The sequence below is a fragment of the Bos taurus genome, chromosome 1, assembly GCF_002263795.3.
Source record: "Bos taurus isolate L1 Dominette 01449 registration number 42190680 breed Hereford chromosome 1, ARS-UCD2.0, whole genome shotgun sequence".
Classification (NCBI taxonomy): Eukaryota; Metazoa; Chordata; class Mammalia; order Artiodactyla; family Bovidae; genus Bos; species Bos taurus.
This window is the reverse complement of record NC_037328.1, coordinates 1,907,375-1,923,745: the sequence shown is the minus strand read 5'-3', so window position 1 is coordinate 1,923,745 and position 16,371 is coordinate 1,907,375. Positions and strand designations below refer to the sequence as shown.

Here is a 16,371-nt window from a genome sequence, read left to right as displayed (position 1 = left end):
TTCCTACACATTTATCTTAACAGCTTCAAGCATGATATACAGAGAAATGGCAACTTCAAAAACTACTTCTTAACTACTTCATAGTTGTGTGTATGAATGTCTAGGACACAGTATAAAGAAATATATTTGCAAAATGGTATTAACCATAGAGTTAAAAAAAAAAGAATAAATGTCTTCAGCAAATTTTTGGTTTTACGAGGGTAGTAAGGGAGCAGCTACATACAATTTACTCGGATGTGGACAAAAGAGCACCTGCAGAGCCAAGTCAGTCAGTAGTCTTCATGTTGATGGCCTGTGACTCTTCCTTTCTCTGGAGTCATCAGTCTAATTATAGACCGAGCTTCTGTCCAGGAAGGGCTGCACCAAGGGCAGCAACAACTGTGGCCACCTTTCTATCCTGTGTGAGCTCAGCTGCTCAGCTGTATCCGATTCTTTGCAATCCCATGGACTGCAGCCTGCCAGGCTCCTCTGTCCATGGGATTCTCCAGGCAAGAATACTGGGGTGGGAAGCCATGCCCTCCTCCAGGGGATAGTCCCAACCTAGGGATCAAACCCAGGTTTCCTGCACTGCAGGCGGATTCTTTACCATCTGAGCCACCAGGGAAGTCTCTTTCTATCCCATTATAGCCAAATACTGAAAAGTTGTAAATGTTCTGCTATTGAGATCAAACTCTCAATTCTCTTCATCAATGGATACTTGAGAGTAAATTCCAAATCTTAGGTAAGTACTTGTATATGAAGCAAGGTCACAGTAAACATTAGCAATTGTACAGAAAAAAGAGACAATAGTAAGACAGACGACTTGAAATAAGACTATGACCTATAACTTACCCACTACTTCATCATCTGGTTGAAAGAATGATACCTTGCTTCCAACTAAAATGTGGAGAAAATTAATAATCATTATTATGAGGTTATTAAATATAACATAATAATTAAAATTCAAAAGCCATAGATTGATAAAAGTCACTGACTCAGAGAAAAGGTAAAGAACTTTTAGGACATTCTGACAGTTTGCAAGGGACCATAGGATGTAACACTTCAAATGTGGATTCTCTGCAAAATCTGGGCTGTGCGGTTGTTGACACCATGGAGCAGGCTATCTCTCTGTTTAGCTAAGGATGAAGGCATAAAGAAAAATAATCCATTTCACAGCTCTTATGATGATTGCACTGGGTACACTGGGTTCCCCTCCTCCTGCGGCTAGTCCAATCTGTCATGGTTTTAGCTGCAGAAGTGCAGACATGCAATGGCAATTCTGGTTAGAGTTACATATGCAATTACTTTGATTTGGGATTATGGAAATAAATTCAGAATGGGGCCAAGAAATTTGAGGACTATACAGAAGTGATAAGTTACACTTCCCCTGTGTATGTAGAGAAAAGGCCTCCACCATCAGTCAATTCTGTAGAATATTTTTCTTCCAATAGTTAGAAGAGGAAACAGGAGGAAAAAACCCAAACCTCACTGAATGTCTACTTGTGCCCAGCATTTTAGTGTGTATTCCCATTTAATCTTCATGGCACACCCATGAAGTAGGTATTATTAGGCCTGTTTAACAGACGAGGAAACTGAGGTGTGGCAGAGAAGTAAGGCAGAAGTCTGCCATCTGGGAGTGGCACCTCTGGCTGGCTGGCTGCGAAAGGGTCCCAATCTGCTGCATCTCTGGATCCTGCCTGTGCCTCCATCCCCTAATATTCTTGCTTTCTGTGCTTTTCTCTTTCCTTCCTGCTGCAGATTCTTGTCTTCCTAAAATAACCCTGATCCTTTTTTCATGGTGTCCTTCATACTCCTTTTATTAAGGATTGTCCTTCAGATGGTGGCACTGCCAAGGGGTCCATGCAATCTGTGTGTCTCCTTCATCTCCTCCCTCTCCCTGCATGAGCTCATCACCATTCTATGATTTCAAACACAACCGATACGCTGACAACTTTCAGATATAACCAGAATCTTGTAAATCATTTCCTGCCTTTACGCGTTTTGAATTCTCCTGTTCCAGTCAATTATTAAGTTCTGTTGACTTGACTTTCCCAGTATTTCTTGAATGTATCCACACTACCTTTGCCACATCTGTCTAGGTTATGGACTTTGTCATTTCTTGCTTGTTGGGTCTATGGCTCAAACAGTGCTCTTGCCTACAGTCCGGTCTGCCTCAAATCCACTCTTCATATGGTCACCCTAATACGTTCTCTACAACCCAACCTGAGAGATGAGATTCAACATGATCTGGCCCTTGCCTACCCTCCCACCTCATTTTTTTGGGGGCGGGGGAAGGAGTCAGTGTTGATGCCATCATTAAAAGATTTTGTTAGATATCTTTTATCCTGCAATTTTTGAAGGGGAATTTTCTTGACAAACTTTTTTTTCTTCTGCCAAGTATCCTGCCTATGACTGTTGCCCAGAACTTCATGCGGGGTCTCAGTTTCCCCATCAGGGATCAAACCTGTGCCCCCAGCAGTGGAAGCTTAGAGTCTTAACCACTTGGATTGGCAGGGAAGTAAGTCCCTATTTACCTTTTAAATACTCAATTTTAGGCACACCTTAAAAATATAATGTGAGTGCAGCTATTGAGCATTATGTAAATTTTGACCCAAAGCCAAGTTACACAAGTAATTTATGCTGGGTTGTACACATCATAAAAAGGACAATGCTGGTCATGCTACTCCAAATGATTGCTTGTGGATTTAAATACATAATCTCTAAATATTTATTTACTAAACTGTAATAAGCTCTTCAATTACAAAATACCATTAAGTTCTATTTTTCTTTTTAATTAAAAAAGGAAAAACACTTCTGTATAGTTTCTTTGTATTGAATAAGTGTATATAATTTTAATGTGTCAGTAAAACAATTAGCTACCATTTACTTTCCATTATCTTAGAAAATAAATACAGATACTTCTATCTGTAAACTTACCATCTAACACAATTCCAGCAACTTCTCTCCCAACAGGAAAGAATTCCTTTTCCATCTTCATTTCTGCAAGAAGCTAAATAATGACAAAGGCTTGAACTTATTGTCAAGAATAAATTCTAACCTCTATTCATACAAGAGAAAAGCAGGAGCAAAAATCAAACCACAGAAAAAGCAAATATGACTCCATTTTTGGCATCAAGACAAAAAGCAAGTATCTTCACAAAATAGGTTCCTTTGTGGAGCAGGAAGCCAGGTTTGCTAAGGGATTCGTTGATATGTATAATTTTAATGTGTGAGCAAATCAATTAGCTACCATTTAATCTCCATTATCTTAGAAAATACATAGAGATATTTCTATCTGTAAACTTACCATCTAACACAATTACATATAAAATATTTTCATATAATATTATAAAATACATGAGTTCAATTAGATGGAATTTCCTGATTAATATAGAAATCATATTAGTATATATATTAATATAGAATTAATCAGATCAGATCAGATCAGTCGCTCAGTCAGCTAGGAAAAAAACTTACCATGTATTTCTATATTAATTAGTATATTATTTCTATATCATTAATTAATATCTATTATATAGATATTAAGCCTATATATTAATATAGAAATAATATACTAATTAATATAGAAATACATGGTAAGTTTTTTTCCTAGCTGTTCAATTCTTCTAGGAATAATTTCTTGGTACTCAGAAGTCAGTTATTATTACTATAATTTTTGTATACCAAATATATTTGACTTTTGGCCAAATCAAAGCACCAATATCTTAGTATTCATACCTTTGTATTTATCTGGCTCAGAGCACAAGCTTTAACTTGAAGTTTCACATAGTTATCTTCTGTAACAGGAAGATTTTCCTAGAGTCAAATGATAAAATTGCACATTCCTTTGAGAATACTGCTTTCATGTTGCAAAAATTTTCATATATAACTGAACAAAATAAAAAAGACTCAAAATCTTACACCAAAGTTAACTGAAAAAGCTACAAACAATTACTTTATAATATATAATACGAAAGAATGTAGGGAATTCGGGGTAAAAAATTTCAAAAGTCTTAGGGTACTAATCTGAAAACGTACTTCCAAGCTATGGATAAGAATATATGTGCAGGCAATGAACAGAGGATAACAAAGTGGAGCAATAAATACTGTCCTTCAGTTCAATTTAAATCTCAAAGCAACATGTGGGGATGTCCTTAAACACATATATACTTAATAGATGCACTGTACTGATCATGGAATTTTCTTAATGCTATATAGAAAGTTCTTTAGTGTCACTTGTTGATTTCTACCTTATTTAACATCTGTCTTGGACATTTTAGCATGCCCCATGGGACTCTGGGGTTGAAATACAAACTTGATGGAACTTAATTTACCCCTCATATTCCATAGCTAGATATAACTTCAAAGGCAAAGGTATTTCAAACGTTGGTATTTAGTGTCATCTACCAATGACATCAGTAATTAAAATGCTTTCTTCAATCCTTGATATGCCCCAAAATTAGATCAAGTGTTGGCTAGTTGGCTAGAACAGCTACCTGCGCAGTGCCTCCTGTGTTCTAACCAAGTGATCACTGTATTTGACATGAACACAGTATTCTGGGATTTCCCTTTTTAAAACTCAGATTTGATAATATTTGGTAATTATGTGAAGATATTCAGCAGTATCGATAATTTTATACTCATGATTGTGTGAACCTGGTGATAATTATTTCCGAGAGCCAATCAAACCTCTTGACCCAATGGTAGAAACTAAACTGATTAGACTCCTAATCTAAGTGATTTTGGAGTTGTTGAAAGATGAAAAAGAAAAACTGAATTGTATTCGTTATCCAGAGATTCTTATTACTACTATGAAACACACATACAATATGAAATACATACGCATTTAGTTTTTGTCCCTAAACTAATAGTGGAATGTCTTTGGCCTGCCACAAACCTTTCAAACAATCATTAATAGATAAAAATTCTACTCTCTATCCTTAAAGTAGTAAAAAAAAAACTGGAAACCTTTAAAGCTTAGTTCATGAAGTAACTTTGCAATGCTTAGAAGTTAGTGTGAAAAACAATGTTTTTCCACCTCTTTAATTTCACAATATGAAAGTATTTTCTGAAATATGGCTGCAATCTAAAAACTCGTTTTATTGTGGTATTCAGAATAAATTGGGTTAATTTTGCAATACATAAGACTACTCAAGTTGTTTAGTTTCTTATTATCTTTTATACTACCACACTGAGGAACTAAAAACTCTTTTGCAGCAACTCTTTTAAAAATATAGTTATACCATATCGACCACTGTTTTCACATAAAATTAATTTATAGGGTGCCACTCAAAAATAATTTGTAACGGGGTATTTAAAACTAGGTCTGTGACATTTGTAAAATACACTATCTTGTTCCATCTAAAGATTAAATCATTTTTCTTACCCTTTCTTGGAACACAAATGTTATTTCTTCATTTGTAGAACTTTGTTGAAAATACAAGCCTTTCATAGTCACCTAAAAATGATAAAAGAAAAAATATACATGAAATATACTAACCAACAAAACATATGCCAGATGAAGTGAAAGCATAAAATGAAAAATAGTTCTAAAGGATAAAATGACAGTTTAACTGCAGTCTTCAAATGAATTTAGGTAATAGTTCTTGAAAGCAATCAAACAAGAGAATATGCAATAACCTCAGGTACGCATTTGAGAATGGGCTTATAATTCAGCCTTTCACACCAAGACTTAAGTTCATCTCACTATTCAACAAAAATTATGAGATGTACCTAAAAAAAAAAAAAACTGTGCAGGCCAGAGGGCTCAATTTTAATAACCAAAAGTGTCATTTAAAGGGCTTTCAAAGTCTTAAAAAAGTCCACTGGAAAGGAAAAAGTGGATAATCAAGACAGTCATTGAAATTGTGTCCCTAATTCCTCTGTATCCATTTACAAGACATTTGTTGGTGCTCAGTTGCTCAGTCGTGTCCAACTCTTTGCAACCCCATGGACTGCAGCACGCCAGGCTTCCCTGTCTTTTACCATCTCCCTGAGTTTGCTCAGACTCATGCCCATCGAGTTGGTGATACCATCCAACCATCTCATCCTCTGTCATCCCCTTCTCCTCCTGCCTTCAATTAAACCTGTATTCTGTGGACATCCTGAAGCATCTCTAAGGATTCCACAACTGTTTCTTTAATTCCATAGTAATTGTATGACAAGACTTTTGTAATGTAAATTTTATAGAGGTACCATATAAAATCAGAGAAAAGTTCACAGATCCTAAGTATATAGCTTGGTGAACTTTACAAAGTGAACATGGCCATGCCATAGCAGGAAACATGTCACTAGAACTCCAGAAGGTCCTTGGCTTCCCTTCTAGTCACTATCCCCCTTCTAAGGATACTCAATATCCTGATATTCAAGTGGAGATTAGCTTTGTCTGTTTTTGACTTTATATGAATTATGCTCCTTCTTTCTCTCAGTATTATGAGTTTCACTCATGCTATTGCCTGCAGTTGTATTTATTTCATTCAGTTACATAGTATTCCACTGTATGAATTACTAAATGTCCACTGCACTGAAGATAGACATCTGATGGTTTCCAGTTTAACACGTTTACAAATTATCCTGCTAAGAACATTCTTATACATATTTTTTGATGAAAGTACTACAGTATTATTGAATTTATGAACGACGAAACTGAGACTTACAGAGGCACATTCCTAGGGTCTCATGGCTCCAGCCGGGCCAGAGCTGAGACAAATCAGATGCTACCAACTCCAAAGTCATTTACCTTTACCATTATACTTAATGGTTTCTATTGAGCTGCTAACATTAGATGTAAAACTAGAACCCTATCTCCTTTAGTTCAGGATTCATAATTAGTAAGTGCTTGTTGACAGAACTAGCTACATAACTTGCAGAGTTCACTGCAAAATGAAAATGTGGGGAACCTTGTTCAGAAACTAAAATTTCAAGATGGTAACAGCCAAGCATCAAACCAAGCATGAGTGCCTTCTGACTGTGAGTCCAGTGTGACTGCAGAGGTACTGTTCTTATGAAGCTGGCTCTGCAAGCTGAATCGTAACGGGTCTAAAGGATCTTTATAGAGGGTTTTTACTAAGCAGTTCAGCAATGGTTGCTGCTTTCCAGTAGGTGGTAATCAAATGCTGGAACTAACAGAAACGAGTACACATTCTAGACACGAAGAGAATTTACATGTCTCTAGGCTTCTGGTTAAGGAAGATCTGTGTGTGTGTGTGTGTGTGTGTGTGTACACACATCAGTAAGTTTGTCAGGGTTGTAAGGGAGAGGGGAAGAACCTAAGCATAGAACAGCAGCTATGTATTACCGATGACAGAAATCTAACTTCTTCCTAGCTGTCAAGCCATCTAAGATGCATACCACTGTCCCTAGTTTACCTTACTCCTTCATTCTTCCAACACATCCCGTCTGATCTAGGCATTATGTGTGCGTGTGTGCTCAGTCGTGTCTCTTTGTGACCCCATGACTGTAGTCTGCCAGGCTCCTCTGTCCATGGGATCCTCTAGGCAAGAGTACGGGAGTGGGTTGCCACTTCCTTCTCCAGGGGACCTTCCCGACTCAGGGTCTGCGTCTCCTGCATCGGCAGGCAGATTCTTTACTGCTGTGCCACCTGGGAAGCCAAGTTAACTTCATACCATATGGCCGCCGCTGTCTCCAGGCTCCAGGCCCTGCTTGCTCTCTGAGACTGTGCTGTACTTACTCTACGGATTCTGCAAAGTAAACAAAGCTCAAGTCCTACTCCCTCTCTGAAATCACCTCCCAGTGACACGCAGTCTACTCCATCTGTTCCATGCTTTTAGATTTCATTACATACTGACAAAACCTTGCTTTATTCATTCAACTAGTGGGTTCTCCCAGCTTTGAAGAATCAATATCCCATTATTACTGAATAAATAAAACTCTGCTTCACTCAATCTGGAGCCACTAGAATTGTCTTTTTGAGAAATGAAATAATTACACATCAACACCTTGATTTCAAAACATCTCCCTTTGTGACTCTGGAAGCCACTGTCTTCTCTGCCCACTGCATCTGAAAACAAATAGCATCTCTCTCAGATCAGCAGTCACAGGAGTCTCATACTGTATGCACCCCAACTTCAAAGACCCTGGAAGCTGTTTGTATGTACCCATGGTGTCCCTTAAGGTGACTATTATATACATAATAATGCCCATATTTTTGGTCAGATCATCTAAATAGTTCCTCCAAATTAGGTTATAATCAGCCTGGCTGGTAGAAAAAAGTAATGTTTAGTTGTTGATTCAATAAGGAACCAGGTGGGAACAAAAACCACCTCTCAAAATTACAAAGTGAAGAAAAAGAAGTATTTTTATAAAAGTGACCAGAAGAAAATTAAGGAAATATTTATTTTGCAAGCCCAAAAAGGAAAACTGAGTTCTCACCACAGAGAAATGGTACAACAAATGGTATTCAAAACCCACTTAATTTCTTAGGGAGTGGTCCAGATTAAATGGAACACTTAATCCATTATTTAATAAAATTTTTATTGAACATAAAGACATTGGCACACAGGAAATACAATAACTGAACACTTCGTAAAATAAAAATAAAAATTAAATATATACTATTTATCATGCTATTTCCAAAAATGAATGTCATTAACCTCAAAATTATATATTCTACTATCAGTTCAGTTCAGTCGCTCAGTTGTCTCTGACTCTTTGCGACCCCATGAATCGCAGCACGCCAGGCCTCCCTGTCCATCACCAACTCCCGGAGTTCACTCAAACTCACGTCCATCAAGTTGGTGATGCCATCCAGCCATCTCATCCTCTGTCATCCCCTTCTCCTCCTGCCCCCAATCCCTCCCAACATCAGGGTCTTTTCCAATGAGTCAACTCTTCGCATGAGGTGGCCAAAGTACTAGAGTTTCAGCTTCAGCATTAGTCCTTCCAAAGAACACCTAGGACTGATCTCCTTTAGGACGGACTGGTTGGACCTCCTTACAGTCCAAGGGACTCTCAAGAGTCTTCTCCAAACCACAGTTCAAAAGCATCAATTCTTCGGCACTCAGCTTTCTTCACAGTCCAACTCTCACATCCATACATGACCACTGGAAAAACCATAGCCTTGACTAGACGGACCTTTGTTGGCAAAGTAATGTCTCTGCTTTTCAATATGCTATCTATGTTGGGCATAACTTGCCTTCCAAGGAATAAGCGTTTTTTAATTTCATGGCTACAGTCACCATCTGCAGTGATTTTGGAGCCCCCAAAAATAAAGTCTGACACTGTTTCCCCATCTATTTGCCACGAAGTGATGGGACCAGATGCCATGATCTTAGTTTTCTGAATGTTGAGCTTTAAGCCAACTTTTTCACTCTCCTCTTGCACTTTCATCAAGAGGCTCTTTAGTTCCTCTTCACTTTCTGCCATAAGGGTGGTGTCATCTGCATATCTGAGGTTATTGATAATTCTTCAGTTACGTCCAATTTTAAATATATCTCACGTAAGTCCACAAATTGAAGATTACGTTTCTAATACTTTAAGTTTTTATAATATCAACATATTAAACCTATTATAAATCTGGAGAAACAAAAACAAATAATTTTTGGTATAAAAGCAGAATAAAGACTTTGCATAAATTAAACACTTACCATAAATAATACCAAGAAAGTAGTTAATGAAAGTACTAATCTTTTAAAGGATTTCTAAAAAAAAAAATCAATGGGAAGACATTTCAAATGGTTTCCTCTTAGTTATAACAACACGAGCCTCACTTGCTCTTCCCCTGCTATACTTGCTCCCCCAAGGAGCTCATCTATTAATGATTGTAAGTAAAACCTCTATAGATCAATCCTTATCTATACCTTCAGACCAAAAGTGTTCTGAGTATCAGCTCAACCTCAAATTCAACAGTCATAAAACCAGACTTACTTTTCCCGCCCCCAAACGAGATTTTGTTGTGCCAACTTCAGCCATCGAGGGTATCTTAGAATCTCCCATAATTCCCTCCTCTAGGCTTCCTTTTCCTTTTTAATCTCCTGGCTTAAGTGCTCATCTTAGATGTTAGCACAATGACAGGCCAAAATTGTGATGCCTGAGGCCTGGGCTACCGCCACAGGCCGCTGCACGGCTTCTTTCTCTCCTTGTGGACAACACACCTGTGGACAACTTCAAAGTCCAGACTCTTCTTATGTGTTCAAATTTTCATTATTCCCAACACAAACTTCATAATACAGTGAAGTATTATGCTTCACCCACCCTCATTTTACTTTAAGGAAAGCAGACAAACTGTCAAGCAGCTGGGCTACTTTAAAAAAAAACAACAACAGATGAAGTCAGCTCTGAAATGTGGCCCTATTATGCTCATCATCTTGCCAGGCTGAGTAAATCTTCAGTTATACTGAAGAGGTGCTTAAGTTTTAACCATGTTCTTACCACCTGTGGGACTTTTCACACATATCCACATATCAGGTAAAGAAGAATGTTAAACCATGTACCCTTAAAACCTATTACGGTCAACAAAACAGAAACTAGCTGGAGGTCTGGTTCAAATACCACATACTTTGCAGGCTGTAGAGGAGACTGGTAGTCCTATCTGGACAGGTCAGCTCTGCTTCCTAAAGAGGAAGGGACATCTCTACATTGTGCTGGAGACAGTCTCCAGAAATCTATAAATTCCAAGGACACATAAACAATGAATACACTGGCGTTATACACTGTACTGCTCTCCTGTGCCTGTTACAAGATGGGCATGGGAGACGCTGTGATGGTGGCTCACACCTAGCTAAACTCTGGAAATCATTTCTAGCTAGTAGCACATATCATAAGAACTTTTCACTTTCACATTTTAGGTATACAAAACTTAGGCAGATGCTTGAAGTGACATGGTCTATTACTAGATGGATTTAAACTAGAGGCTGCTGCTGCTGCTAAGTCACTTCAGTCGTGTCCGACTCTGCGATCCCATAGACGGCAGCCCACCAGGCTTCCCTGTCCCTGGGATTCTCCAGGCAAGAACACTGGAGTGGGTTGCCATTTCCTTCTCCAATGCATGAAAGTGAAAAGTGAAAGTGAAGTCGCTCAGTCGTGTCCGACTCTAGCGACCCCATGGACTGCAGCCTACCAGGCTCCTCCGTCCATGGGATCTTCTAGGCAAAAGTACTGGAGTGGGGTGCCATTGCCTTCTCCAAACTAGAGGCTGGATACACATTTACAGCAGCATCATAAAGGAGATTCAAGCATCAGTTGAGGGGCATGGGGATGAGATGACCATATCAGTCTTCTGATTATGAGAGTCTAGATTTATATGGACATTATCAAGACATACTTGATTGAATTTGTATACAAGTGTGGCATCCTCTTGACATCTCACATAAGCTGAGATCTAAAGATAGGTGAAGAATTAGGAAAGGAAAATAATTTTTTAATAAAGGCTTTATGTGGAAGCAAGACAAGAGGCATGTAATTAGCTATGTCAAACTGTTGCCTATCCATGCAACAAGTGGCTTCCAACAATGACCTCTTCTGAATCTCAAAAGAATTTTTGATTAATTCTCCTCCCTCCAAGAGAGCTTAACTTTTGTTATTTGCTGATTTACAAAATACCTTTTCACTTAAGAATTCTTACTAGTGGACCCCCTTGCCAGTACTGCTGGGGGGTGGGTACTGCTTTGGGAAAGCGGGATGGTCATTAATTCGTAGATTAGAAGTCACTGCTCCAGTTTGTATTCGATGTAGGGCCATTTAATACAGTAAGTTCAGAACGACGGAAACATAACTTTCATTTATATTTCTGAGTTGGCATTCCATTTTTCCATACTGTACTCCTGGGGAACAGTGGAACCCATGGTGCCATGAATGCCAGTCTCCCTTCCCCGCTGGCTTAGTCATGTGGCACTGGGACAAGGCACAGGATGAGGAAGGTAAACTGAGGGCCCTCCCTACTGTTACTACACTCTCCCTCCTTGCCAACCGATGCAAGGGATCCTCTTCTCCACAGACCAATCTTACTGCAGTCTGCCAACATTTATTTAATTCTCTAAATCACTATAGGCTCTTTAATCATTACTTCAGATGCAAAGTAGGAACTGTACTTTTGATTAAATATTTACTAATAAATTCACCATCAAGGGAAGATAATTTAACGAGATGTCATCTTTACAATGTACAAGAAGAAAATCATTTTGCAAAAATACTAAATAAAGATGTATTTGAACTATTCCATGTGAAGTTCGCATGAGCAAGAAAAGATTCACTTTTATCAATGAATGAAAGATTTCACCAAAAACAAACCCCAAAACATTGTGACTGCAAGGTGAAACATTTTAAGAATTCCCAAGCCTTCTTTCAAAGAGGTATACAGATGAACCAAGACACACTACTGTCCAGCATATAGTACTGATTTAAAGGCCTATATATCTCCTTGAGGTTTGGAACGCTCTTCTTCAATTTAGAACTTTGATATTGAATGGACAGCACAGAGAGTTGTAAGACTGCCAAAATAGGTCACTACAACTGAAGGAACTTTGCCTTGTATGGTGAACCCCCTCTGTTTGAAATCTGAATGTCTCAGGATTAGCCATAAACTAGAGCAGAGGCATCAATGAATTGAAATTAGTGACAAAATGTAATAATTATACACTGCGGTGATTGATGGATAGGATTTAGAAGTCCTAAGTGACCCTACTTCTGAATCCTGGCTTTTCTACTTATTCAGTGTACGACCCACATACACTGCTGCTGTTGCTAAGTCGCTTCAGTCGTGTCCGACTCTGTGCGACCCCATAGATGGCAGCCCACCAGGCTTCCCTGTCCCTGGGATTCTCCATGCAAGAACACTGGAGTGGGTTGCCATTTCCTTCTCCAATGCATGAAAGTGAAAAGTGAAAGTGAAGTCGCTCTGTCATGCCCAACTCTTAGCAACCCCATGGACTGCAGCCTTCCAGGCTCCTCCGTCCATGGGATTTTCCAGGCAAGAGTACTGGAGTAGGGTGCCATTGCCTTCTCCGCCACATACACTAAATACTTTCAACTATCTGGGCCTTAAATTCAACACCTGTAAAACAGGGATAGTAACAGAAAGGCTTAAATAATACATGCAAAGCACTCAGTACAATACCTGGCACAAAGGAAGTGTTAAATGAATGCTGGATATTCGTGCTATTATTTCTGTAAATTGAGTTGAGACCTGGTAAAGTACTTCCAAAGTCCATCTCACAGAGCAGTAAGGGGTTTTGTCACGGGCAACCTAAGATTTAACACCTTTTAATTTCTGCAGTGGGTTGTATCATCCAGTAGCCCTTGAACTATGCCTAGTCAGAACTGAGATGTACTGTTAGCAAAAGATGTCTATCAGGTTTCTTCGAATGTGAAGAAAATGAGAGAATGTACAAAATCTTGATTTTTAAACATTTGATTGTGTGCTGATATGATACTATTTTAGATATACTGGGTTAAATAAAACTCTAGCATTAATTTCACATATTTCTCTTTATTTAAAAAAAGTGGCTCCCATTAAATGTGCAAACCTTGCTGCCCATAACCTGGACTAGCAGCACCCGAGAGCTTGTCAGAAATGGAGATTCTCAGGGCCCGCCCACACCCACAGCATCATAGTCTGCACTTCAAAACGGTTCTGAGGTGATTTTCACGCGTTGCTCCAGAGTATTCCTCCGTTTAGCTTAAATCTGGAGGGCAAATCTGGACCTAGAGTTACATAAAACCGAATGCCCCTGCTTTACGTAATTGTTCAACGGGGGAAAAAAAAGTGACGGAGGAGAAAGCAGTAGTATAGAAGTAGTAAGCCAGAAAGAAAAAGAAACTCAAAAGTATAGAAACAAAAAGACGCGGGAGTGGGTAAAATCCAAACTGGGAGTCTCGGTGGAAGGGAACTTCGAGACTTTTGCTTCCATGAAAGTGGAGGAAGATGCAAACTGAAATAACATCCACCATCAAAACCAGTAAAAACCAGGAAATAGGCAAATCAAGTATCTCCCTCCCCTCAGCGGCCTCAGCTAAGCCAGCTAGGCCTGAGCCCGAGAGGTGTTAAGAAGGTTGGGGTGCAACGGAAACCACCCTGCGCCCCAGGGCTGGACGGTCCCGCGGGGCGTCTCCCGAGCTTCCGCCCAAAGGCCGGTTTCCCAAGACACGTAGCGCGTCTCCCGGTGCTCACCTGGCTCGGAGCGGCACTAACGGCCTGCAGCTTCACCTCCGCCACCTTCTCGCCCCTCAGCAGAGGGCCCACCCCCTAAGCGCCAGAGGCTGTTCCCATTGGCCAGGCCGCTCGTCAGTCTCGGACTCTAGAGACCGCCATAGCAACCGAACGCGGAACTACATCTCCCGGCATGCTCTAAGGCGACGCGCCTGGGGCTACCAATTAATGCGAGAAGACCGCCATAGCAACCGAACGCGGAACTACATCTCCCGGCATGCTCCAAGGCGACGCACCTGGGGCTACCAATCAATGCGCGAAGTCCTAGAGGCCGAGGGGTTCAGCTTTATGTAAATATGTTCAAGACCACACCCTTCCTCATTCCAACCATATCCCCATCACCTTCCTGGGACTGTGCCCCGCCCTCCCTGTGCCTCCACATTGTTCTCTCCTATGACACCTGCCGTTAGTTAGTTGAAGGCGTCCTAACTTGTGCCTCGCCTCGCACAGCAACAGCCTAATGGCACCGAGACCATGGAACAAAACGTCCCGAAGCCCCACACCAGACGCCTCTAGGCACGTCGGGAAACCCTACACCAGACGCCCGCTTCGGGAAAGGGGGCGGGGCGGCGGGGGGGGGGGGTTGGGGCGACTAGGTCCCGCCCCCTCTGAGCTTGCTGATTTGTCGATCCGGCTATCACTCCCTCCTCTTCCAGTTTTTTTTTTTTTCAGTTGCGTTTCCCCCGTGGTGGGCGGGGCTAGATGAGGGGGCGGGAGGAGGTGTGAGTCCTTTCTTCCGATTGGTTGTTTTTTCATTGTCCCCACCTACCCACCGTGGGCGGAGACGGAGGGGAGGAGAGGGCGCGGGGGAGGCAGGTCCCGGGGGAGATGAGGAGATAGGCGGGAGCGAGGGACTGAGGGAGGGGAGCGAAGGGAGGCCGAGAGCTGAGGTGGAGACGGGAGGGCGCGCAGCTTGGTTGCTCGGTAGTACGGCGGCTCGCGAGGGAGAATCCCGGGCGGACTCAGGGACGCCCCGAGAGGCGGGCGGGGATGGTGTGCGGGGCTGCGGCTCCTGCGTCCCCTTCCCGCGGCGACTGAGCTGCACTGATTTTTTTTTTGTCCCCCTGAGGCGGCAGCGTGGACCCGCCTGGAGATGAGGTGAGGAGAGGGCTGGACCGCCTCGGCCTGCTTTGCACCGGGCAGGCGGCCGGGGCGAGGGTGGGCGCGATGGCCGCCCGGGACGCCCGTCCACCCCCCTCTCCCCGACCCCGGGGCCGGTGTGCGAGTCCCTCCCGGCGCCCTTCACCCTGAGTCGCGCACCCAGGAGGCGCCCCTGTGCCTCGTCCTTCCCATCCTCCCTGGCCGCCGGGGGTGGCTGGGTGGGTGGTGGTGGTGGCGGCCGGCTGGCACGCGCCGGGAGGCCGGGGCTCCGCGGCGGACAGAGGCTGGGGGGTGGGCGGCGGCCGCGGGACGGGCTTCGGGGGGTTGAATGGGCATCGGTCGCCGTGGCCGGCCGAGCTGGGGGGAGGTCCCGTCCTTTCTCCAGGGGCACGCGGGGCGGTGGGGTCCCTTGCAGGGCTGACCTCGCTGCCCGCGGTCGCCCGAGTGGGGCGGGCCGGCCGAGCCTCGCCTCCCCGCCAGGCTGCCGGGGATCCGGAATGCCCGGCCTCTCCTCCCCGGCTCATCCCTTCTTCTGTCTCCTCCGCCCGCAAAAAAAAAAAAAAAAAAAAAGAAAGAAAAAAACTACCCTGTCAGTGAAGGGCAGTCAATGCCGTTTTGGCCCCGCGTCCTCCTGCTGGTACTGACTTGACTCCGGTGGTATTTCACAGAAAGCGGCTCATCCTTTCAAGGGGGGAGCGCGTCCCCGGTGTCGGCCGCTTCCCTTTCCCCTTCTTTACGCACTGACACGGTTTTAGTGTGGACCGAAGCCACAGTTACCAGGCTCTGTCTGGCTTGACCGAGGAAAATGCAATCAGAATCCCCAGGAAAAGGTAACCGACGAGGAATGGGGTTGCGCCTTTCCCTCTTACTTCTTGTTTGCCTTTTGGATTAGGAAGCACCTTCGTAGATTACATTTCCTATGGGCATCTTTTGTTGTGATTCAGACTAAAGGCTTTGCTTTTGAAAAAAACCATTAGGGGCGTCTGTGTTGAGTTGACGCTTCTGGAGATTTTTTGATAGCCTCTGAATATGAAAGTTTCCTTTAGAACTTTGCCATCCTCGGTGCTATTCTGGAGGCAGCACCAGCCTGAAAATTTAAATAGATGCGACTCCGAATAGTTGCGTTT

General features: G+C 42.3%; 2 protein-coding genes across 12 annotated transcripts in view; one reads left to right on the top strand and one right to left on the bottom strand.

Moving 5' to 3' along the window:
• Positions 1–14,631, bottom strand: part of CRYZL1 (crystallin zeta like 1) — a 34,206-nt gene extending 19,575 nt beyond the window's left edge. For 3 of the 5 annotated variants that reach the window (XR_009496745.1, XM_010800894.4, XM_005201102.5), the window contains exons 1-5: positions 14,105–14,165; positions 5,366–5,437; positions 3,718–3,795; positions 2,917–2,989; positions 832–876 (exon numbers count right to left, since the gene is read on the bottom strand). Coding sequence is in view for 4 of the 5 variants with exons in the window: in XM_010800894.4 (XP_010799196.1) it covers positions 832–876; positions 2,917–2,989; positions 3,718–3,795; positions 5,366–5,431 (262 nt within the window). In the remaining variant the exon portion in view is untranslated. Of the gene's footprint in view, positions 1–831; positions 877–2,916; positions 2,990–3,717; positions 3,796–5,365; positions 5,438–14,104; positions 14,166–14,547 lie in introns of those variants that run through there. The other 2 variants (XM_059892234.1, NM_001035037.3) reach the window with 2 other exon arrangements.
• A 392-nt stretch (positions 14,632–15,023) lies between these two features.
• ITSN1 (intersectin 1) overlaps positions 15,024–16,371 on the top strand; it is a 253,901-nt gene continuing 252,553 nt past the window's right edge. For 5 of the 7 annotated variants that reach the window (XM_024993603.2, XM_024993592.2, XM_059890010.1 and 2 more), the window contains exon 1: positions 15,024–15,241. The gene's annotated coding sequence lies outside the window, so the exon portion shown is untranslated. Of the gene's footprint in view, positions 15,242–15,983; positions 16,075–16,371 lie in introns of those variants that run through there. The other 2 variants (XM_024993595.2, XM_024993593.2) reach the window with 2 other exon arrangements.